The 24,151-nt window shown below is 38.6% G+C and overlaps 1 protein-coding gene across 1 annotated transcript in view; it reads left to right on the top strand.

Annotated features, from left to right (window-relative positions):
- Positions 1 to 22,206, top strand: part of tnfrsf21 (tumor necrosis factor receptor superfamily, member 21) — a 53,298-nt gene extending 31,092 nt beyond the window's left edge. The window contains exons 5-6 of the mRNA XM_073057255.1: positions 17,816 to 18,023; positions 20,821 to 22,206. Coding sequence (XP_072913356.1) covers positions 17,816 to 18,023; positions 20,821 to 21,050 — 438 coding nt within the window. The 3' untranslated portion in view covers positions 21,051 to 22,206. The remainder of the gene's footprint in view (positions 1 to 17,815; positions 18,024 to 20,820) is intronic.
- Positions 22,207 to 24,151: the final 1,945 nt, after the last annotated feature.

Here is a 24,151-nt window from a genome sequence, read left to right on the forward strand (position 1 = left end):
AGGACAAATTAATTTATTTGCGTGGAAGCTCAGGACAGAGACTGTTGACTTTTTACAGACACCTGTGCGTGATCTGGCTTTGCTCTGCTGAAAGGTTTCTCTGTTGCACTTGGTTTCCTTGATCCCTTACTTACTCAACTAGTGCTTTGATGCCCAGGGCAATCACTTGAAACAGCCCTGCCAAGGACTGTTTTCCTTGGTGTCATTTTAGTTTAAGAATAGACTGATTAGAGGTGAACTGCAAGGAAAGTTTGTTCTCCCCTGACCATTGGAGGCTGAGAGGAGACCTGGTTTTTTTTAAATTGAGGTAATTACAGTGGTTCTCAATCTTTTTCTGCTTATGGCCCACTTTGTGACTTTCGTTTATCACTGTGACCCTCACTCCTAAATTCTCCATAGTTCATTTTGGTCAACTGTGCTAATTGTAACATACAGTCAATATTAATGTTTTAACAGGTTATAGGTATGATATGAAAAATAAAACTATTTCAAAGTGTTAAATAGGATAGGTACGATATTCTTACAACCAGCAATGAAAAAATGTAATTAAAAGCAAATTTGCTTTCTCCCAGAGCTGTGGAAACTTGTTTTGTATATCACTTATCCAGAAATTTTACTTGCTGCATTTGACTTTCGCTTGAACTGTGATAGCAGTCTACAGCTCAACAACATGTGGTGTCAACATCAGTCACGTTCACCTTCACATTCAGGTTTATGCAACCTGATGGTTGACGGTGATAGAAGTTTCTAGTTTGCCTTTACGTTTGTGTGCTGGGCAAATATATACAAGGTTTTTTAATCAATCAAGTTCCAGTTAATCTGGAACATTTTCTTCAAAACCAATCCAGCCAATGTCACTGTGCCCAGGTTGAATGCCTCTCAAGGGTAATTGTGACAATTGCATCAGGAGCATCACCTTGTATCTTATTTTCAAGGTACTGGGAAGGGATGTTCAAATTTCTTTACATTAATATTTAAAATTTATTTTCTGAGCAAATGAAGTCTTTGTCAAAAAGATTTGAGTTTGTGAAATTTTATTGGACTTCAGTTTTAAAACATTTCATTAATTGTGAAGCTGATGCACTCCTCATGTAGGATCAATTCATAGCCAGGAAACAAACCAGCCCGTACAAGGATGAATGCAGATGCCAAAGACTGGAATGCATTTCAAGCAGGTCTTTGTCACCAGTTAATAATGATCATTTGTATCTGATTTCCTTCAACTTGTTGTGTTTTAAGGTGAAAATGGGAAATTGATAGTCGTGCCATTCACAGCAACAGTAATTATCTTGTCATTTCAAGGTACTTAAAACATAGAAAATAGGAGCAGGAGTAGACCATCACCCCTTCAAGTCAGCTCTGCCATTCATCGTAATCATTGTTGATTATCTGAATGCAACACCAAGTTGTTCCTCGTAACCAATTGACCCCTCAGTCTCTTAAATATGCAGAAGTATCCTTGGGTGTGGGTATTGTGACACGGATGTTGTCCACGTCATGAAGGGCTGCGAATGAAACTTGACTCTGATTGCAAACTCTCCAAAATAAAAGCTACTTGTTAACAATTCTAAAGGTGCAGTTGAACCTTATGAATTCCTACAGTGATAGACTGGGTCTGTATATATGGTTTTCGCATAAATAACTTGGAAATCATGACGGAGTCAATTTACCTGAAGTTTCTTTGCTTTGACCTCTTGCAGTAAGTTTTATTTCTGTCCAGTTTGAACTGCTGCTATATCCATTTGAATGCAAGTTTTCCCATCTTGGCTTTTATATTAAAAGGAATAATGTGGATCTTGCTTTGAAGTATCCTGGACACAGCATAACTAGAGGAATACAATTTCTGCTAATTGAAGGCTGACGGGATGCCAAAGACTTCCAGTTTCCATTGCCCAGGATAACTGGACAGAATAAATATTTGAACATGTACAGGAATGTGGTGAATAAATACAATAGGAGCTGTTTCTATAGTAGGTAAACAATAGTGTCATTGGGATGGATGCCCAGTTTCCATAATACAGCTATTTTTCTGAATAGGCATGTAGGAAAATGTTTATAATCTCTGCTGCTGAGATGATTAATCTTGAAGCTGAGATATCTCAGGCAGCCTTGGGTGTTTTGCACATTTTCCAGGAAGTCCCTGGAGAGTGTTTTGAGTATTAATATAGGTATGCATGACTTGACAGGCTTTTGATTAAATATGTACTAGTTTGCCTGATAGTAAGAGCAACATGTGTGCCGCAGGTGCTTGTGGTGCTGTACATCACAGGAGCCTGAGTCTTTGCATTGAAGGAATAGGTTTTTTTTGTATAACTGATCCTTTTGAATTTGGTCATTTATTGAAAAGAATGATGTGAATCTAAGGCATGATGTCACAATCCAAGGATGTCCCTTTAGGACGGAGATGAAGAGATACTACTTTAGCCAGAGTGTGGTGGATCTGTGAATTGTCACAGAGCAGTGGAGGCCAAGTTATTGGGTATATTTAAAGTGGATGTTGATAACTGCCTGATTCATAAGGGCATCAAAGTTTGAGAAGGAGGCAGGAAACTGGCGTCGAGAGGAATAATAAATCAGCCATGTTGGCAAGGCACAGCAGACTTGATAGGCTGAAGAAGCCGAATTAGTCCATATGTTTTATGATCTTAAATATTGCCTTGATAAAAGTAACAAAGAACACGTAAGAGGTTAGTCAATAGTGAACCTGCAGATATGTTAGTAACTTGCCAGCTGGTAGCCAGCTCATGAATTTTGAAACATGAAAGAGGGTTGTGTGCTTATGACCACCAAGAATAAACTGGTGCTGTTTGTTTAACGAGTACACTAATGCGCCCATTTTCAAGCCTCCTAATCCTCAGCAGGAAATTCAATATGTGGCAGTTCAGTGTGATTTTTATTGGCACTAGAAACTTCTCTATCCTACTTTAAAACACCAAAAAGCATCAACAGCAATGGTTAGTATGTTTTTTTTGTAGCCCCTTTGGTCTATAAATTGACCATAAACCATAAGATAAATGAACAAATTAGGCCATTTGGCCCATCGAATTCGCTTTGCAATTTCATCATGGCTGATTCATTTTCCTTCTCAGCCCCGATCTCCTGCCTTCTCCTCATATTCTTTTCTTGTTTACTTTGACTGTTGCTGCTTGCTTTTATTCATTTTTATTGACCATGTTTCTACTGAAGCAATCTTTATTGTACAATCTGCAATTTCTGCCAAGCTGTTCCATACCAGAACACAATGCTTGTACCTACAACTGAGCCTTCCCATAAATGTGAAGACAGTGTCACCTTTCAGGATTTCTCTGTACTTAACACTCCCCTTGCAAGCTTAACAAGCTACAGCCATAGGAAACCAGAGAGACCTCGAGTCAGCAGAAAAGTCTTCACCCAAGACTTTCCCTTCCTCAGTATGCTGGATCTCTTGTTTTTAGTATGGCCTTTCCTGAGGAGGCATTCTTGTACACGTTCAGCTCTGGCAAGGTGGACCTCACTAAAATTTCTAACCATAGCTGCAAGCTGGCATGCATGCCAAAACTAAACTATTTTAGGAGGTTAAATTAAAGATTATTCTTTATTTATAACCCTCAGATCAATTCGCTTCTGTTACTCAATTGTGCCACATCTCTTGGTTTGCCTTTCAGTGCTGCATAACGGCAGTCAGCCACAGTCAAACTAGGAGGGAGGACCATATTTTTTCTGCCTACTAGAGTAGTCACTGGGCATCTGAGTTTCCGACCATGGGATGTTTCTTCAAAGTGCAGCCTTTCATTACACCTTTTCCAGTCCTTCCTGGCACTGTTCTGTCAATGGCACCTGAGTGAGTGCTGCCTCCTGTGTTCTGTTTAAGCCCCTTGGAGCATTCTGTGTTGTTTCTGTCACCATGGCATGTGCTAGGAAAGCAGCAGCATTCCAGGATTTGGCAGTTTTGCTGGTAATATTCATGAATATTCATTGAGAGCTGGCTATCAAGATTGGACCTGTAAGATCTTGCAAACATCAGCAAAGCAGCTTGTTCTGAAACTGACCCTACAATATTGTTCTAGGAACATCATTGATTAATTACTATTTATGGAGCAGAATAAAAATTTGAGACACTTTTATTTTACACCATTAAAAGTAGTAAATGGATTTTTTAGACTAGTGTAGTCCATTTATGTCTTACTGGCCTGAGTCTTATGTGACTGTTTTAACTTCTGGTCTACTGCCTTGCTCCAGTGAATAAAGCCACGTTATTTGCAAGGCTTGGAACTGAATTGAACACTTAACATCCCCTGCTTCAGATGTTTATTCTTCCTTTTGTAGGACATGAACAATCTGGTCTCTTAATTAAAATTTTTCATACTTATGTTTGTTCAAAGCGATTTCTTTTCAACTTTCTCACTGTCCTCATTTTAAGTTGATGGCTTGCCATTAACACTTTGCTTTATTTGTATCCGATTTACTACCTTGACTATGGACTATGGACAGAAAGGGTGTAACGGGCATTTGAACTTGTCTCTGCATGGGTGGGATTTTCCTACTTACCTGCAGCAAATTGCTGAATGTGTGAATGAAGTAAGTTGGACATGGGCTATCCAAGTGAATAGGTGATCAGCCTAGGATTGGAACAGTTACAAATGTATTCATACTGAGGAATATACAGTACAAGAACTGAGAAATCTAAATGGATACGGGAAAAGAAAGAATCTCCTATATTAAAACATTTGATTGATTTATGGAATAAGATAAGTGTTGATGATGAGACAAAAAAATCTTTATTAGCAAAGAGATCTTTAATTCAAAATAGACTTATTCCTTTTACAATGGACAATCAACTTTTATATAATTGGTTTCAACAAGGGATTAAATACATAGGAGATTGTTTTGAAGGAGGTATATTAATGTCATTCGATCAATTAAAGAATAAATATAAAGTATCAAATAACACTTTATTTTGTTACTTTCAATTAAGGGCTTATATAAGAGAAAAACTAGGTCAAACAATGTTATTGCCGAAATCTAAAGAAATAGAAATTTTAATTCAAAAAGGAAATATTAAAAAATTTATATCTTGTATGTATAATTTGATTCAAAAACAGGCAACTAAACAAGGAGTCCATAAGTCAAGACAAAAATGGGAAAGTGATTTGAATATCAAAATTGAAGAAACAAATTGGTCAAGACTGTGTCTTGATAGTATGACAAATACAATAAATGTTCGGTTAAGATTAGTGCAATATAACTTTTTACATCAATTATATATTACACCACAAAAAATAAATAAATTAAATCCAAGTTTATCTGATCAGTGTTTCCGATGTAAACAAGAAACTGGTACATTTTTACATTCTACATGGTCTTGTTCTAAAATTCAACCTTTTTGGACAAATTTAAGACTTTTATTGGAACAAATTACGGGAATAAAACTTCCTCATAATCCAATATTACTTTTACTAGGTGATATTGAAGGGACAAAACCGAAACTCAAACTTAATAAATATCAGAAAGAATTTATAAAAATTGCGCTGGCTGTAGCCAAAAAGGCTATTGCAATTACTTGGAAATCAGATACATATTTAAGTATAGATTGTTGGAAAAAAGAAATCTATGGCTGTATTCCATTAGAAAAAATTACTTATAACTTAAGAGATAAATATGAAACATTTTTGAAAATCTGGGGCCCTTATTTACAAAAGACAGGACTAAATATATAGGTGCTCTGAAGAGAAAATTAATGGTTACTTGGGGAAAGAAATAAATATATATACTAAAGTTATTAAGAACTCCATGGAGCATGTGGAGACCTTCCAACAACCAGGCACTCTTTCTTTCTTTCTTTTCTTTCTTTCTTAATTTTTTTTATATAGGGAAGTTAGGGGGGAGGGATTAAGGGGAGGGGGGAAGGGTCACATACTAAAAAAAAGAAAAAGAAAAAGAAAAAAAAAAAGAACTGAGAAAGAAGGTGTATTGAATGGAAAGAGTTTGGAGCAAGGAAAAAACCAGAGTTCTTTAACAAATTAATATTTAGTCTGTGTAAAACTACAGGCCATAAAAAAAAAACTGATTTAGACTCCACACTTAAGAGAAAATCTGCAGACGCTGGAACTCCAAGCAACACACACACAATGCTGGAGGAGCTCAGCAAGCCAGGCAGCATCTGTGCAAAAGAGTATAATTGACATTTTGGGCTGTGGATCTTCATCAGGACTGGAGGAATGAAAATGAGGGGTAAGAGTTAGGAGTGGAGGAAGAACCACAAGGTGATGGGTTGAACTGCGTGTGGGGGGAGGGTGTAGAATAGAGCTGGGAAGTTGATGGGTTGAAAGAGCTACAGGGCTGGAGGAGGGGAAGTCTGAGGAGAGAACAGAAGGCAATGGAACAAAGAGAAAAGGGGAGGAGCACCAGTGGGAGGTGATGGGCAGTTAAGGAGATGAGGTGAGGGTGAAAGGGGACTGGGATATGGTGAAGTGGGGGGGGGGCATTACTTGAAGTTCGAGAAATCGATGTTCATGCCATCAGCTTGGAGGCTACCCAGACAAAATATAAGATGTTGCTTCTCCTTCAACCCTGTATCTCTTTCACCAATCAATTTTCCAGCCCTGTACTTCACCCTTCACCTTCTAACTCTGACTCCTCATCTTTTTTCTTCAGTTCTGATGAAGGGTCTCAGACTAAAATGTTAGCTGTACTCTTTTCCTTCCATAGAAGCTGCTTGGCCTGCTGAGTTCCTCTAGCATTTCATGTGTCATGCTTAGACTTCACACATGTAATATTTTCTGTGCCGAGTATGTTGACTGACAGAAATACACTTGCCCTGGTGTTTTTAAAAATCTGAAACTGAGCACCTTCGGGGATGGGTTTAATTGGTATTTACTGTGCAAATAGCATAACTTCTTGCATTTCATATGTTATGGTGGTGAGACAGAGATCCCATTTCTTGATGCTAAGTGGTGCTACTTAAGCAAAATTATCATGGAGTTTTTCGCTAAACATGGATGTCTTTGTCACAGGCTGCAGTTTATGTATTTATAAATGATCAGTGCCATTAACCCTAATGTTTTTGTTGCATTCAAAGTTGTACATTATCAAATGCAGCCCGTGGGTTAAGATGGGACTGTTTACACTGTATGCATTTAGAGCTGAAATATGGAAATACTTGCTGGTACAAGTCATATTTTTATTTGTTAGCCAGTGGAAACAAGGGCTTTTAGATCAAAAATTAAAGATAATAACTGAAGGAAAACCTATTCACTGAAGTTGAGTGGTGTTGTAGTATGATCATGTTAAGGTAATATGACTTTTTAGTGGAGCCATCTTGCTTGAGCTTTTACAAAGTGGTATTGTATGTAAGGACTTTTAGCCTTAAGTTTTAAAATTGAAGATGACATTTCCAAAGCTTCAAATCAATTAACCAGTTTAAATGCTGACTCGTGGCTGCATAAAAGCATTGCTTTCAATTTCCTGCTGATGTCTGAACCGTATAGTTTAATTTGTACTGAGAACAAAGAAGCCATTTCTTAGCTAATGTGTGTCTGGCCTCTTATTTGCCTGTATATGTGTATACCGGTATGTGTAAATGTATAGAAAAGTTAACTTCTAAGGCCATTTCTTCTTCTCGCTTTGTGTCTGGAATAATTAGGGCCTCTCCCTGCTCTCAGCTAACACCAGGTGGACAACACACATCAGTAGGAACAAAACCAGTAGTCAGATTGTAAACTAAACTAAAATAAGCTTATTGTTTAATCTCCATGCTAGATGCTAGAATATGTTGTTAATTAGGAATGGAACATGGCATCCTGTTGAGATCTTTCAGTGTTTCTTGTGAGTTGTATTTCATTTATTGTGGAAGACATACTTGGGGGGGAATGCCGTGAAAATTAGCTTTTTACAGCACAGTACATGTTATCAATTTTAATCTAAATAATACAAATAATTGTTTTATTAGTAGTGTTTATGGCATATCTGCTAATGAGAAACTAAAGGTGTCTTAAGATACTACCTTTGTCTTATTTTTCTCATGACTTGACATGGTCCCTGACCGTCACTTCAGGTTGGTGAGTTGGAATGGTTGCTTTAGCAGTGATTATAGGCATGGACCATTTAACACCTGCAATGTCTTCAGCCATACTTCCCCCACTCAGCCTCGTGGGATATTAGTCTCTGGTTGCTGAGCATTCTGTTGGCAACTTGATGGGCATATGTTGGCACTGCAAATAAAATAAGCTCAAAGGAAATGCAATCAGGAGCAGGGTGAACTGCTCAACCAGTCATTGGGTTCATGATCATCTACATAAGCTCCTCTATTTTCCTGAACTTTCACTAGATCCCTTGATTTCCCTAAAATCCAGAAATCAGTCTGCGTCTCTGTATTGAATTATTTAACCAGGTCTGTAGGGGCTTCGGAGATGGAATTCTCAGGATTTGACACACGCCGAGAGGACATATTTGCCTCATTTGTCTTTTATAGAATCCAGACCTGTAGTGATAATTTTGTGAGAGAATAAGTATACAGTATCACATTGAATACTATCACTGTCAATTAGGTGAATTCTTTTGTAGAGCATACTGTCATAGTGGTTCTAAATTACTATTATGGGTTCCTATTTGCTTCAGGATAATGGAAAGTTCACTTCACATGAGCCAAGTTTATAGATTTGTTCAATGCCAGATTGACTTTGATACTCGTATTTTCTTTCATCTGAATTGAGGAGCTGGTCTTGTGGGGGGGGGGGGGGGAAGAGATTGGGTAATCTATACTTGTCTGCTGAAATTTGGCATGAGGGACTTGGTTGGAGCTCAAATGCTTCAGGTTCTTATTGGATCCTGGTGCTTGGGATCCAAAGGTCCTTTGTAAATTGAGAATGAGGCATAAAACTTGTTGCTTATGATAGTTTGATGAAGTGTTAGAAGAACAAAAGATGAGGAGAGAAGCATGGTGAGAGGTGAAGAAAAGAGCAAAGGAAAAGAGCCCAAGGGAACGAGAAGAACAAAGGTAGTCTGGTCTGAAATTCCAACCAGTAAATTAAGAAACTAAATAGCCAGACTCAAGGAATTTGACCGCCAAGCAAACAAGGAAGTTCCCAGAAAAATTAAGAGACAACTGTAACCTCTACAAAACTCATTGAATAATTACATGTATACAGGTTTATATAAAATGCACCCAGCATAGGAATAGTAAATTACAGTAAGTATATATTTTAGTCACAAACTAATAGTCATTTTTTTAAAAAGTGGTGCAGTTTTTCTCCCAGAAGGCAGCCTTTGAAACTTGCCCTATAGTTGTTTGGAACAGAATCTTTAAATATTTAAGGTTGATGAGATGCAAGCAGGGTAGATTAGACTCTGCCAATTGAGGTTGAAATCAGATCAGCCATGATCTTATTAGAAAGCAGAACAAGTTTGTGACGCTAGGTGACCCTCTATTTTTCCTGATTTGTGCATGTTCGACTGATTACCGTAGATTCCGGACTACAGAGCGCACCTGATTAAAAGCCGCTGGCTCTAATTTTAGAAAGAAAATCAATTTTTTACTTGTACAGGCCGCACCGGATTTTCGGCCGCAGGTGTCCCACGTTGTAATATGAGATATTTACACAGAAAGATATTACACGTGAGGATTTTTTAACTTTTAATTAAATCCATATGGTAACATAAACAAATACATATTGCAAATGCTTTTTTTCAAACCGTGCCTGTAACGCGGCTACTTTTAAATATACGTTGCGTATACTTTTTTACTGAACAACATTCTAATATCTCCTAACGACTGGTAAAAAATATATATACTGCAGCCTACCAGGAAAAGTTATTGATCGCCTTTAACTTAAAAGCAGCGTTTTGGCTCCGCCGCTCGCCCCCGCCGTCCCGTTTATCGCAAACTGGTATTTTTCCCACAAGATGCGGCGAAACCGGGTGTGACGTCATAGCATCCCGCGATGTAGTACAGAAAACAAATATAGTTAAAACTCTTCTAACTTTAACTAGAAAATGAATTACTAAGCGAAAATATTATAAACTAAATAACTGCCATAAAGGCAGCACAATGCTTTTCTTCGAGTGTTTTCCATGTTGATGAGGGTGAGTACAAATGACTGATTTACAATAATTTAATTGTGAAAGTGCGCTTGATTTATCGTACAATTTCATTGGACCTCTGTGAACTACTCATCAATTTTATTGGTCTACTGTTACGAGGCAAAATGTTTTTGGCGGCATGAAAAAAAATAATGCATTAGCCGCACCGTATTAAAGGCCGCAGAGTTCAAAGCTGTTCAAAATGTGGGAAAAAAGTAGCGGCTTAAAATCCGGAATCTACGGTAACTTAATACAGCCAGTGCTGATTGTGCCTTGGTGAGACTTGTCACCTTCTGGTGAGTGCTGTGATAACATCAGAATCAATCGAAATCAGGTTTATCATCACTGACGTGTGTTGAAATTTGTTAACATCTGATAGTTACTTCCTTTTCATCTAAATATCTAAGGAAATTGAAATTCTATTGGAATATTTTGTTCATGAAATGAAATATTGTACCAACTTGTAAGGAATACCCACTAATGTTGCCTGATGTAGCTTTTGTAAGGGGATCAACTGGGCATTGAGTTTAGATCTAGAATCAGGTTTTTTTTTGAACAGCAGTTTGCTGACTAGATGATTCCTTGTAATTTGTTGCTTACAATTTGGGGATATCCTTAAAGGATGGAAAAAGTATTTTAAAGTCCATTGGACTATTGGTTGTGGAGTTGTGCCACATTGAAAATAAACTGGGTCACATTTGTTTTTTTACCATGAGCTGATTTGTTCATCTAATTAATACTATGGTATTGCCGCTCACTGTATAGCTAATTAATTAGTCCAGTCTCAAAAATGCGTTGCCCTTGTCTGTTGATATTTTAATCAGCTTTTTTTTATTTGACTACTTGGCTTAAACATTTTGCTTATTTAATTTGTTAGACAATTTGCTAGCTGGCTTGGTTATAAAGTTTTTGAAAATATCGGTAAATCATTCAGTCTCCTTCAGTGCCTCCTACACTTGCCTTCAGTGCTTTAAGTTTGCAGGTTGACATTCACCCACTTCACTAAAGCTTGGCTGGGCAAATGATGTCAATATGCTGTGGAGTGGAATTATTTGAGCTTAATTCCAAGGGTGCTGACATCTGCAACAGACTGAGGCCAGTGGTCCTGAGTTCGAATCCGGCTGCCTCTTTACTTTCCATCCATGCTGGTTTGAGCATCAAGTTAGCAAAGACAAATGCTAAAGAAATGGCAAGATTGCTGCCCGATGTGCCGCAAGGAATAACCAATAATGCAAAAGGCAGTATATGATCTCTCAAATACATTGTGCATAGACAAAATCAAGCATTAATTGTGTTTTGAAATAAAGAATTTAATGTAACATTGCTCAGTTAATTTTTTTGAGACAACTATATTTAGTTATGCAATAGTGTTGCAATAAACATGTTCTGTTATCTGCCATACACAATTGTCACTGCACAGAGCTACTTAAGATTTGCAATGAGTAACCAGTAGTAATTATCGAACTTTATGACAGTTAAGTGGCATTTGATATGTTACACTTCCAAAGTACTTCAGATGTAACATTACAGAAAAGGTTGAGTGGCTGAAATGCAAATTGGCCTGGTATCATTTGGAGCCCTGCTAAATATTTTCTGTTGAAATTCTTATTGCCTCCTCCCTCACCCTTCCCTTCTTTCCCTGATTTGATTATACAAAGTAATTCAAAATTATTCGAGGGCTATCCAGCCTACTCCAGGAAAATGAAATCCATTAAGTATGGTGGAGAAATGTTATATAAAATTTATTGAGATTTCTGAGAGCCTCTTGTATATTGTACTATAAAAACCATTAATCCTTGAGCAGAACTAATTTTAAATTTAGTTTGCAGGGTTAGAAGTTCCCAGAATCTAAGGGTATAATAGCACCTGGAACCAGGACTATTAATTTAGAGTTTACAGGTTTGAATAGCAGGAAATCTAAATTAATCCATCTATCAAGTCCAACACCGAAGTGCAAGTTTCCCACCTTTGGTTACAGGTTTGACTTTCATATAGAGATCATATTTTCACAACAATGGGCTTGTCTCGCTGACTTGATTCCAATCAATACAGGGTCAAGTGTCAAAGCTGTTGGTTAAAATAAGGCTTGTCCCTTAAACCAAGAGGTGCAAAAAGTCTTTGCCACTTTGATTTTACTTCAGCTTTCTACAGAACATGGTACTTTTGAATGTGTAAACCAATTTTAAAATGTTTGTGGGCTGTCATTTACAAGGTTATTTTCACAGAACGATCTAATTAGATTTAATTTAGAGGAGCATCCTGCTCCCACCAGATGAACCGGACCTGGTGGCATCGAGATTTATCATCACCGAGGAGGATGTCAGAAGTGCCTTCCTGAAGATAAATCCAAGGAAGGCGACGGGCCCAAATGGGTTCTCCGGGCCTGTGCAAGCGAGCTACCTGGAGTGTTTGCTGACATCTTCAACTGCTCCCTGCTTCAGTCGAAGATCCCTTCGTGTTTTAAGAAGGCAACGATAATCCCGGTGCCGAAGAAGAGTAAGGTGGCATGCCTAAATGACCATCAACCTGTGGCTCTGACATCAATTGCTGTGAAGTGCTTCGAGCGATTGGTTATGGCACACATCAACCATAGCCTACTGGTCAACCTCGACGCTTTGCAATTCACTTATGGGAGCAACAGGTCAACGGCAGATGCCGTCTCTCTGACATTCCTCCTTAGAACACCTGGAGAATAAAGACGCATATGTAAGGCTCCTTTTCATTGACTACAGCTCTGCCTTTAATACTATCGTTCCAAATGAACTGATTCCTAAGCTCCGGAACCTGGGTCTTAGCACTCAGATCTGCAGCTGGATCTTCACCTTCCTCATAGACAGGACCCAGGCTGTAAAGATAGGGGACAAGCTCTCCTCTACAATCACTCTGAGCACCGGTGCCCCACAAGGCTGTGTACTCAGTCCCCTGCCGTACTTACTGTACACCCATGATTGTGTAGCCAAGTTTCCATCGAACTCAATATATAAGTTTGCTGATGACACCACAATTGCAGGCCATATCTCAGGTAATGATGAGTTTGAGTACAGAGAGGAAATTAAGAACCTGGTGGCATGGTGCGAAGACAATAACCTATCCCTCAATGTCAGCAAGACGAAGGAATTGGTTGTTGACTTCAGAAGGAGTAGCGGACCACACGACCCCATCTACATCGGTGGTGCGCAGCTGGAACAGGTCAAAAGCTTTAAGTTCCTCGGGGTGAATATCACAAATGACCTGACTTGGTCTAACCAAGCAAAGCCCACTGCTAAGAAGGCCCACCAGTGCTTTTACTTCCTGAGAAAGCTTCCTGAGAAATTTGGCCTGTCCCCTAAAACCCTCACTAATTTTTATAGATGCACCGTAGAAAGCATTCTTCTAGGGTGCATCACAACCTGGTATGGAAGTTGTCCTGTCCAAGACTGGAAGAAGCTGCAGAAGATCATGAACATAGCCCAGCACATCACATAAACCAATCTTCCGTCCTTGGACTCACTTTACACCGCACGCTATCGGAGCAGTGCTGTCAGGATAATCAAGGACAAGACCCACCCAGCCAACACACTTTTTGTCCCACTTCCCTCCGGGAGAAGGTTCAGGAGCTTGAAGACTCGTACGGCCAGATTTGGGAACAGCTTCTTTCCAACTGTGATAAGACTGAACAGATTCTGACCCCGATTTGGACCATACCTTCCAAATATTCAGACCTGTCTCTCATTTTTTTTTGAACTACCTTACTCTTTTCTATTTTCTATTTATGATTTATAATTTAAATTTTTATTATATTTATTATCAATCTGTACTCCAGGGAGCGCGAAGCGTAGAATCAGATATCACTGTGATGATTGTACGCTCTAGTATCAATTGTTTGGCAACAATAAAGTAATAATTCCCCTTTGTAAAATCAGATCAAATTTCAAAGTAAATTTATTATCGAAGTGTATATGTGTGTGTATATATATGTGTGTGTGTGTGTATATGTCATCATGTACAACCCTAAGAGTCATTTTCTTATGTGTTACGTACCCGTGGCACGTGACAGTGGTACCCTTGTCACGTGACTGGGGTTGAAGCTATACTGGACTTGAGGTAATGGTCTTGTGATGGTGGAGTGACGTCATTTTCCCGCCAGTAGATGTCATGTGACAGGTTTTTTTTTACAGGGTATAAAAGGAGGACCCCTCCCTGTGAGGAGGGGCAGTTCGTGGCTGGATTTGCCATGTTGACTTCATGCCACTGCGTGATTTAATGTTATGACGCAGTTTAGTTGAAAGATGAAGTTTTATCTAATGCCTAAAGTTTAAAAGGTCATTGCCAGCAGTTTCTCTACAATACTGCTAGTTGAGAATCAGTGGAGACTGAAGATCGGAGTTCGGGAGTTAAAGATCGAGGAGAATCGATTTCGACGGTGAAACAGGTTCGACCTTGTTTGATCCTTATTCGGAAGGAATTCGTTGACTGTTCTCGTGTTAATCCCTGTGAAATATCAGAAAGGATTGGGAACAGTGTTGTAAAGGAAAGGTCAGTGCCTTTAAGCCGTTTCGTTTCGTAAATTCTTCATGGGAAAAAGTTCGATCTTGGGAACCGAAGCAACACGACGGAAAAGAGAATTTAAATAGTCTTAAAAAGTCTCTCCCTTAAATGGACTGTGAGCATTTTGAACTTTTGGCAATACTACTTTGAAGAACTGTTTTTGCAACATCGCTTTAAGAACTGTTTAAGCTTCAATGCTTTAAGAACTGTTCAAGCTGCCGCACAGCAGCTGACTTCCGGTTACGTCAGTGATTTGTTTACTTTTGGGGGGTTTGTTTTCAGTGTTTAATAAACATGTTATTTGTTATATAAACCCCTGCCTAACTCATATTTATTGTTGCCTGAATCCGTAACAATGGGCATACTTAATACATCCAATAATCATTGTAGAATCAATGAAAGATGGCACCAATAGGGCAGACAATGAACTGCAAAAACAAAGGAAAAATAATAATAATAAATAAGCAATGAACATGAAATGAAGAATCATTGAAAGTGAGTCCATAGGTCAGGGTTTCCCAATTAGTTTTCCACAAGGGCCAAATTATGTCAAGCATGCCAAGCCAAGGGCCAAAACGTCCAGTATTTATTTTCATTGTTCCAGTAAGCTGTTTTATGGGCAGATGTTGTTGCTGCTATTATTATTATTAGTAGTGGTAGTAATAATTTAGGCCTGGGATTCTCAAAGCCTGTGTTGGTCACACAAGAAAACAAAAAATGCACTCTTGAAACAAAGTAAGTCCAAATCAACCATTTATTTATGACTCTAACTATCACAGCTGTCAGCTGTCACATTGAGAGCTCACCTGGGACTTAAAGTATGTACGTGTACATGCCAAACCTCTTCAATCTCTGAATAAAAGTATAGCCACTGTCTTGCCTTCTTTATGACTCCATCAATATGTTGGGACCAGGTTAGGTCCTCGGAGATCTTGACACTCAGGAACTTGAAACTACCCACTCTCTCCACTTCTGATCCCTCTGAGGGTTGCTATGCCGATTGACATTTTATCATCTACAATGTCTTTTGTGCACTAAATAAATGGCCCCCATCTTTTTGTTTTGAATGAAACCCTAACTTCAGTAAAAAGCATTCTTTTTCTGACAAAGATGTGTTTGCACTTGAGAAGGTGCAGAGGGAATTAGGATACTGTTGGGAAGTTTCAGTTATGAGGAGAGTTGGTGTGCTGTGGTGTAGAGGAGACTGGGTGGTAGGGGTTCTGATAGATGTAGGCAAGATTATATATCCAGGGTAAATTGTAGGGCATTTTCCCCCATAGACTGTCTAATTCCATAGGGATGAGATCTGAGGAAGAATTTTTTTTTCACCCAAAGGGTAGTTGGAATTTGGAACAGTGTCTGAATTGAAGGCTGAAGAATCTAGATAAGGGTATGCATAACTTTAGCTTTGAAGACTATGATCAAGTGCTGGCAAATAGGCTTGGTATAGATGGTTTCTTGACTGGCAGGTAGAATAACTGACTCTAATTTTTTATATCAGATGTTATTAAAGAATTATGGCTCTCCAAAGGATTGCTGTTTGTTTCAGTTTACCCCTGATTTTTCAAATTGAATTGTCCCTATCATGAAAACTTTTAGGGTGGGTGTTGTGATGGAAATAACTGGTTCTTTGAGTCCCAACAGTAGAGGCCTGGACACACACAGTTTTAATAATAAGGAATTTATTATTAAAGGGGAAGTCGGGTCAACAGAAGCAACTACAATACACAGGAAGTGGTGTGGGGACAGGGTACGGTTACACATACAAAGAACAAGGGAAAAGCACTACAACAGCTATCCCCCTTGACCTTGGATAGCTGCGGCTCCCTTACCAGGACAAACGATAGACCTTCCCAAACATAAATCAATGCACTTACCTTCAATGAGGTGGTCTGTAAGAGAGACCGAGCCAGGCACATGTCTCACCTTTTATAGCATGGGGCTGGGCAAGATAATCCAATTAAGGTGACCAATAATTTAGGTGTGCATTGATTAGTTGGGAGGGACCAAATGTTGATTGGCATGTGGTGTGTCCTCCGACCAGCCAGGTGGCAGTGCATCTGTCACGTGGCCGGTATCTCTGGATACAGTGGGTCTATAGATATTATCTTGTTCTAGAAACCAAATGGTTAACTAACTACTCATTGAAAGCTGATCTCTAGTTTCTGGAGTGTGCCACTCCCTAAGAGTGAAAAACACTGATTTAAGGTTTTAATTGTTTTCACAGATAGATTTAGTTAACTATAACTATATGTTATAAGGTTAACATCTAGTTGTCTGAATTGCTTTTACACCAGGGGCTCCCAACCTTTTTTTATGCCATGAACCCTTGTCAGCCATATTCGGGGAAAAGGGTGTTGTATCATTTGGGTATCTGACAGTTTATCATCACACTGGGGGACATTCTCAAGCAATCAATCTGATTTTTCAAATTTTTGTGCTTCAGTGGACAAATTATTTTCAAACGAGTTTTCTGTTTGGAAAAACAAATATCAGTTTCCCTTTGAATACCGTGATATTTAAGTGAAAGGATGATATGCAAATCTAGTTCATCCTGTGTGATTTTTAAAAATGAATTTAAATTGTTATATCTGAGCCATGAATGAAAGGAATGAGAATTGGATGTTGTCTCTGTATAGGAAACATATTTAAAATTGTTATAACTGGTTCACCATCAGTATATGAATTGTAAAATACGTACAATTGACAATACAGATTTTTATCATTGTATTTTAATAAGCTAAAATAGCTTGTAATAAATTTGCAAGACAAAACTTCAATGTTTCGTTTGTCACAATCAATGATGAGGTTTTGTAGAATATCTGAAAGTCATTATGTTTGTTATTACTCCAGCGATAGAATATAGCAAAATTTCCATCTCTTGGTACTGTCAACTGCTTTTGATCCTGTGATTGAAGGCAGGTTTTTTTATCTGGTTCATCTGGAGATGCCCCTTGTTTCCAGAGCAGAATTGGCTGAACATAGTGTCATGTCATAAAGAGAAGGAAATCCCTTCAAAATACAAGTTTTGAAAAACAAGTTTTTAAAAATATAATTGCCTTTGTGAACTTGCATAAAGTTTTCTGTCTGTAGAGCAGTTCAGCATATTGTGTAGCTGCTGAGAATGTGCAGTATTTATTATCTGTAGATTTGCAGTCTATATCTGGTCAGCTGTTCTTGTTTTGACCAATTTAATTCAGTAAACAATTTTACTATTGTCTTCCCCCCCCAGCTGGATGTTGAGAAGCTTGTTTTGACTCCCAGCTGTAAAAATGGTCTGACTCCAAATCCAGCTGTTCCCAACACGACTGTTGAACCATCTCCAGCTGATAAGACAAAAGTCTTTTTTGTTGATGAATCAGAACCTCTCCTTCGCTGTGACTCAACTTCAAGTACTTCATCTTCAGTTCTTAGTAGAACTGGTTCCTTCATTTCCAAAGGTAAACAATGATTTTCATTTTTAATTGTTTTGAAAGTTTTAGTCACGAGTTGTATGACTCACATTTGGTTTTAAGAGTACTGAGATGGTTTTTTAAACTTCTGCCTACTTAGCCATAGTGCCATAGAACAATGCAGTACAGAAAAAACCCTTCAGCCCATCTAGTCTGTGCCCAGTTATTATTCTGCCTAGTCCCATTGACCAGCACAAGGTCCATAGCCTTCCATACCCCTCCCATCCACATGCCTATCCAAATTTCTCTTAAATATTGAAATAGAACCTACATCCACCACTTCTGCTTGCTCTCCACACTCTCACCATCCTCAGTGAAGTTCTCTCCTCACGTTGCCTGTAAACATTGTACTCTTCACCCTTAACCTATGACCTCTTGTAGTCTCACCCAATCTCAGTGGAAAAAGCCTGTTTACATTTCCCCAATCTTTACCCCTCATAATTTTGTATACCACTATCAGATCTCCCCTCATCCTACGCTCCAGAAAATAAAATAATTTTGTATTGTAATCTTATCTTCAAATAGGTCTGGAATTAATAATTTATTTTTTATTGACTTGCAGTTAAAGTTGCAGGTGAATAGTAGATACTTTATTGATCCCAACCGAAATTAGTGTCACAGTAGCACTACAAGTGCACAGATATAAATATTAACAGAGAAGTAGAAATAAAAAATAAGTTGTGCCAAACAGTCTAAAGGGGGCAGTCATCACTTCCCTGGCAAAAGGTTGACCCATTATAGAGCCTAATGGCCGAGGGTAAGAATGACCCCATATAGCGCTCTTTGGAGCAGTGCAGTCACCTTGGTCTATTACTGAAAGTGCTCCTCTGTTCAGCCAAGCTGGCATGCAGAGGGTGAGAAACATTATCGAGAATTGCGAGGATTTTTATGAGAGTTCTTTGTTCTACCACAGCCTCCAGCGTATCCAGTTTGACTCCTATATCAGAACCAGCCTTTCTTATCAGTTTAGAACAAAGAACATAGAAAACCTACAGCACAATACAGGCCCTTCGGCCCACAAAGTTGCGCCAAACTTGTCCCTAACTTAGAAATTACTAGGCTTACCTATAGTCCTCTATTTTACTAAGTTCCATGTACCTATCTAAAAGCCTCTTAAAAGACCCTATCATATCTGCCTCCACCACCGTTTCCGGCAGCCCATTCCACGCACTCACAACTCTGAGTTTAAAAAAAACTTACCCCTGACATCTCCTCTGTACCTACTCCCCAGCACTTTAAACATGTGTCCTCTTGTGGCAACCATTCCAGCCCTGGGGAAAAAGCCTCTGACTATCCACACGATCAATGCCTCTCAACATCTTATGCACCTCTAACAGATCACCTCTCATCCTCCGGCGCTCCAAGGAGAAAAGGCAGAGTTCACTCAACCTATTCTCATTAGTTTATTGAGCTAGTTGGCATCACCTGTGATGCCATTGCCCCAGCACAGCACCACATAGAATATTGTACTGGTAACAACAGACTGGTAGAACATTGTGTATGAGAGGCCTGCATACGCCAAAGCACTTCATTCTCCTTAGGAAGTAGAGACAACTCTGGCCCTCGTATACAGCCTCTGTGGTGCTCCACTCATTTCTGTCATCCCAAGTACACCCCCAGGTACTTGTAGGTCCCCATCACATATGCCTTAAAATGAAGCTGTCACCAAAGTTCAAAGTAAATTTGTTGTCAAAGTTCGTATGTTACCATATAAATCTGAGATTATTTTCTTGGGGGCATACTCAATAAATCCAGTGATCATAATAGCATCAATGAAAGACTGCACCACTGGGTTGGATACCCAGCATACAAAAGAAAAACTACAAATATGAAAAGAAAGAAATAATACTAATAAAAGTAAGTGAGGAATGAGATGACTGTGATTTCTATCCCATTTTCTTCCAACACTTACCTACGTGTCAGCTGTTTCCAAAATTACTGAATGTTAAGAATATTTCTGCTGCAGTTTAACATATTTGTGGGGATACAGTCTGGCTAGGTATCAAGGTGACTGTAGTTTATACTGCTTACTTTGGGAATTTGCTGTAATTTTTGTTTTTAAGCAACAAAATTTATGCCAAGTTCTGAATGTACCATTAAATTAGCCAAGGAATAGAGTGAAGCATCTTATTAATTGAACCTTAGCTGATGTTTGAAAAGAAACTGACTTTAGATGAGCCCCATAAGTCAACGAAGAACATAGACCAAGTTATTTCAAAAGCTTGAATCTATCCTGTTTAAATGGTGAGAGAAGATTCACATTTCCATGGGATTGTGGTGAAAAGTCGTCATTCTGAGATCTTTTTTCATCCTTTTTCTTTTTATCCATAGATACGAGCAGAATATTTCCAACCCTTAGTTTTCAATTCAGATTTGCAGCATGTTTTGTTTGGGGACTTCGTTTTGTTTTGGGGACTTCAATTTGCTATGTATCCTATGTTAGGCAGGAAACTAAACAGCCGAGATAGGCTCATGCTCACGGCTCTGGAACGGTAATAGCTGGAAAGCCAAGCCAGTGGAGATTTAAGGATAGCCAAAAATGACATGCCTGCAATCTTTCCCATTCTCAAATAACTTCTTGTTGCTGTGAAATTAGAAAAGGGAAATTCCACGGGCTTAAATTCACACTGGAGTTGATACATTTAGGACAATGGAACTCAAGTCGGGTGGAAGTGAGAAAGAAAAAAAACAACAGAAATGCCCAATATATACTATGTCTATTTGGGAAATATTTGGATGGAACTATTAAATAGAATTAATATTTCTTTTTCCTTCACAATTGCAGAGAAGAAAGATACCATTTTACGGCAGGTACGCTTAGATCCTTGTGACTTGCAGCCTATCTTTGACGACATGCTACACATTCTTAACCAAGAGGAGCTTGGAGTCATAGAAGAAGTATGCCATGCCGAGGACAAACTGGACAAGCTCTTCGAGATTGTGGGAGGCAAGAGTCAGGATGCCAGCCAGAAACTCCTGGACTCTGTTTATAGTCATCTACCTGATCTCCTCTAATCTCATGTGGCATTGTACATGATTAGTCCTACTTGGTGGTAACGGCCATTCAGTGCCAGTAGTCGAAAACAAAGCTTGCACTTGCTCAAGCTGTTTGGGGCGACGAGCTCCTCAAAGTGACGTTCTTGGGTCATTCACATTGATCTCTGGAATTTGAAGTTTGCTTCCACTGAAGCATGGCATCCACCTGGCATGCAGAAGCCAGAAATTTTGTCAGCCTTTCATTGCTTTTTTATTTTCATTAACTGAAATGCATTCCTAGGCAAATTGTGTGCAATTTTTAATATTCCATTTTGCTATATTTAACTTACATGGGATATTATTATGTACCTGTGCACTAACTTTTAAGCAACTCGAGTAAGATTGGAATAGTGATGTCTTCTATGGAACTTGCTTTGATTTTTATTTTCTAAATGTGCTAAACTTTGGATGCTAAATGTTCTGCTTTTAATGCTAAAGTCATGTTTCATTTTATTTTCTCAGCTTCATTAGTTAGTTTTGGTTTTTGCTGTTGAAATGGCTGCAGAAATAGCTCTGATTCATAAAATCATACACTTGGGGCTTTAACAAATAACATACTACTTGAACCAAGCTGTTGTACTTGTGTCCTTTTACACTTGTTTTCAGCAGATTTCTTAAACGGTAATGAAATGAACATTAAGAACTGCTTACTAGGATGCCATGGTGATTCTGGGTTATTGTATTCAATTGTTATAGCTGGTAGAATGCTGTTTGTGGGAGAAACTGCTTTCCAAAAGAGAATCTTGAAATGCTTCACCAGTTGGGATGATATAGCTGGTTATATATCGAGCAGGACTGGTGCTACACTGCAGAGGTTTTCACAACTTTAGTGGTACTAATACTATCACAAAACTAGCTACAAATGGATAAAAGAAAACGCAACCTATTTTTAGCACAATGGTCAGCAAAGATGGAGAAGGAAGGATATGCTTGTTTTGGTATTTTTTTTAATCTACTTAGAACATGTCTTACTGGTTCAGGGTGATACTAATTTATTCAGGGTACAAATAATTGTGTGTTTATTACTATTATCCGGTTGAAATCATGAGGCATTTAACTTCACTGATTATATCACTGATGTAAGCTATTAACATGGTACATCCTAATAAAAGTTCAAACTGCTTTTTTTCCACAATGAAGTGTGTGTTTGTGAATTTTTCTGAAGCTCAAAGACAAACTTTGGCTTTCATGCACATTGTCATTTGAGATGACAACAGAACATTCTGTATGAACCCAAAAGGACCTTTTGATCATGAAAGGAAATCTGTCTACTTGTTCTTCATTTTTACCACCTCTTTCTCGATGGGAACTTGTGGCTCAAATAATAAATTTGTTTTGCATTTTTAAATAGTGGTAGGAAAACAGTCAACATGCTTTCTATCTGGCCAATGTTGTAACATATTATTTGAGTTAGTCACCTTCCTGTCATCTTTCACCAATCTGGCCATTCTCCCCGATCTCTAACTAGGCATTTTTGCCCACAGAACTGCTGCTTGCTGGATTTTTTTTCTTGTTCATCACACCATTCCCTGTAAATTCTAGAGTCTGTTATGCGTGAAAATCCCAGGAGATCAGTAGTTTCTATGATGCTTAAACCACTGCATTGGGCACCAACAATCATACCGTGGTCAAAGTCACTTGGATTACATTTCTTCTCCATTCTGATGTTTGGCTGAACAACTGAACCTCTTGACCATGTCTGCATGCTCTTTTTGTGTTGATTTGTTGCCATATGATGGGCTGATTTAATATTTGCTATGGATGCTCGTCATACTGGCATGTCCGGTTCCAAACAGTGCTGATCTAAATGATGGTTACTCTTTTATTAGTCTAGTTGGTCCAATCATATCAACAATACACCTGCAAAATCAGCGCTGAGTCTGGCTTTTCTGTAATAACCCTGAAAATTAAAACTATATCCATTACATAAGGTCTAAATTCACAGAAGTACAGCCAGGTATATGCATTTCACCCCATTGTTTTGTGCTGTACTAACTGAATTTGTAATTATATAGGCATTAAATTACTAGTTTAATTAGTTCAATGTCCCCATCTCTCCATTCTTAGTACATTAAGTGCCTTTTAATTGCCTCTACTGTACCTGCCTCCACTGCCAAACCTGGTAGCACATATCAGGCATTTTCAACTTTGTTTTTTGAAAACGAAAAGCTACTTCTGCACGGGTCTTCTGTACTTTCCCTTCTCACCTTCATTGTGTACCCTCAAGTATTGGACATTTTGATCCTAAGAAAAAGATTCCTACCATTGCCTGTAAGGAGTTTATGTAATCTCCTGTGACTTCGTAGGTTTCCTCTGGGTGCTCTGGTTTCCTCCCACGTTTCAACTGCGTACAGATGGGTCAGTTGGTCACATGATCATAATTGGTCAGCACAGGCTTGTTGACCCAGAAGGGCCTATTATCCAATGCCTCAGGACATTATAAATTTCTCGGGTTTCCCTCAGCTCTGTTGCAATGGGAGTGGGTGAAGGGGGGAAACAAGTTTATCCAACCTTTCTCAAAGTACCTCTAACCTACCCTACTCTATCCTGCCCTTTAGGAACTGCAATGTTTTAATAAGACTATATTTGACTGAAACTGAAGAATCTCACCTTTTCAACAGTTCATGATAACAAGACTAAAATTGTTTCAAGTTATCCAGGTGTGACTTTAGTGAGAAATTTATACAGTGGTAGAATTATTACTTTCTAAACTCCACCCCTTTTGCAATAATGTTGAGTCATTTATTTTTCTAACGTAACTACATTAGCAAACAAATAGTTTGTGATTTATGCACAAGAAAACCCATCACCCTGTCTACACTCACTTGCAATCTTTCCATGTGTAATGGTTTGTTCATTTTACCTTGATTTCTGCTATGTATGTGTATGATGTCAAACTACATTAAACTTCATTAGCAATTTTTAGCCCATACATTCAAACCAAGAGGCTAAATATCCTCCAGACAGCTGCTGCTTCTATCTGTTTTCAAGTCTTCAAACTTGGATACCTTGCCCTAGGTGCCCCTCTCTTTGAAGTAATTAACAAAGATAGTAAATAATTGAGGCCAAAAGTGATCCTT

This window comes from Hemitrygon akajei, chromosome 9 (genome assembly GCF_048418815.1).
Source record: "Hemitrygon akajei chromosome 9, sHemAka1.3, whole genome shotgun sequence".
Classification (NCBI taxonomy): Eukaryota; Metazoa; Chordata; class Chondrichthyes; order Myliobatiformes; family Dasyatidae; genus Hemitrygon; species Hemitrygon akajei.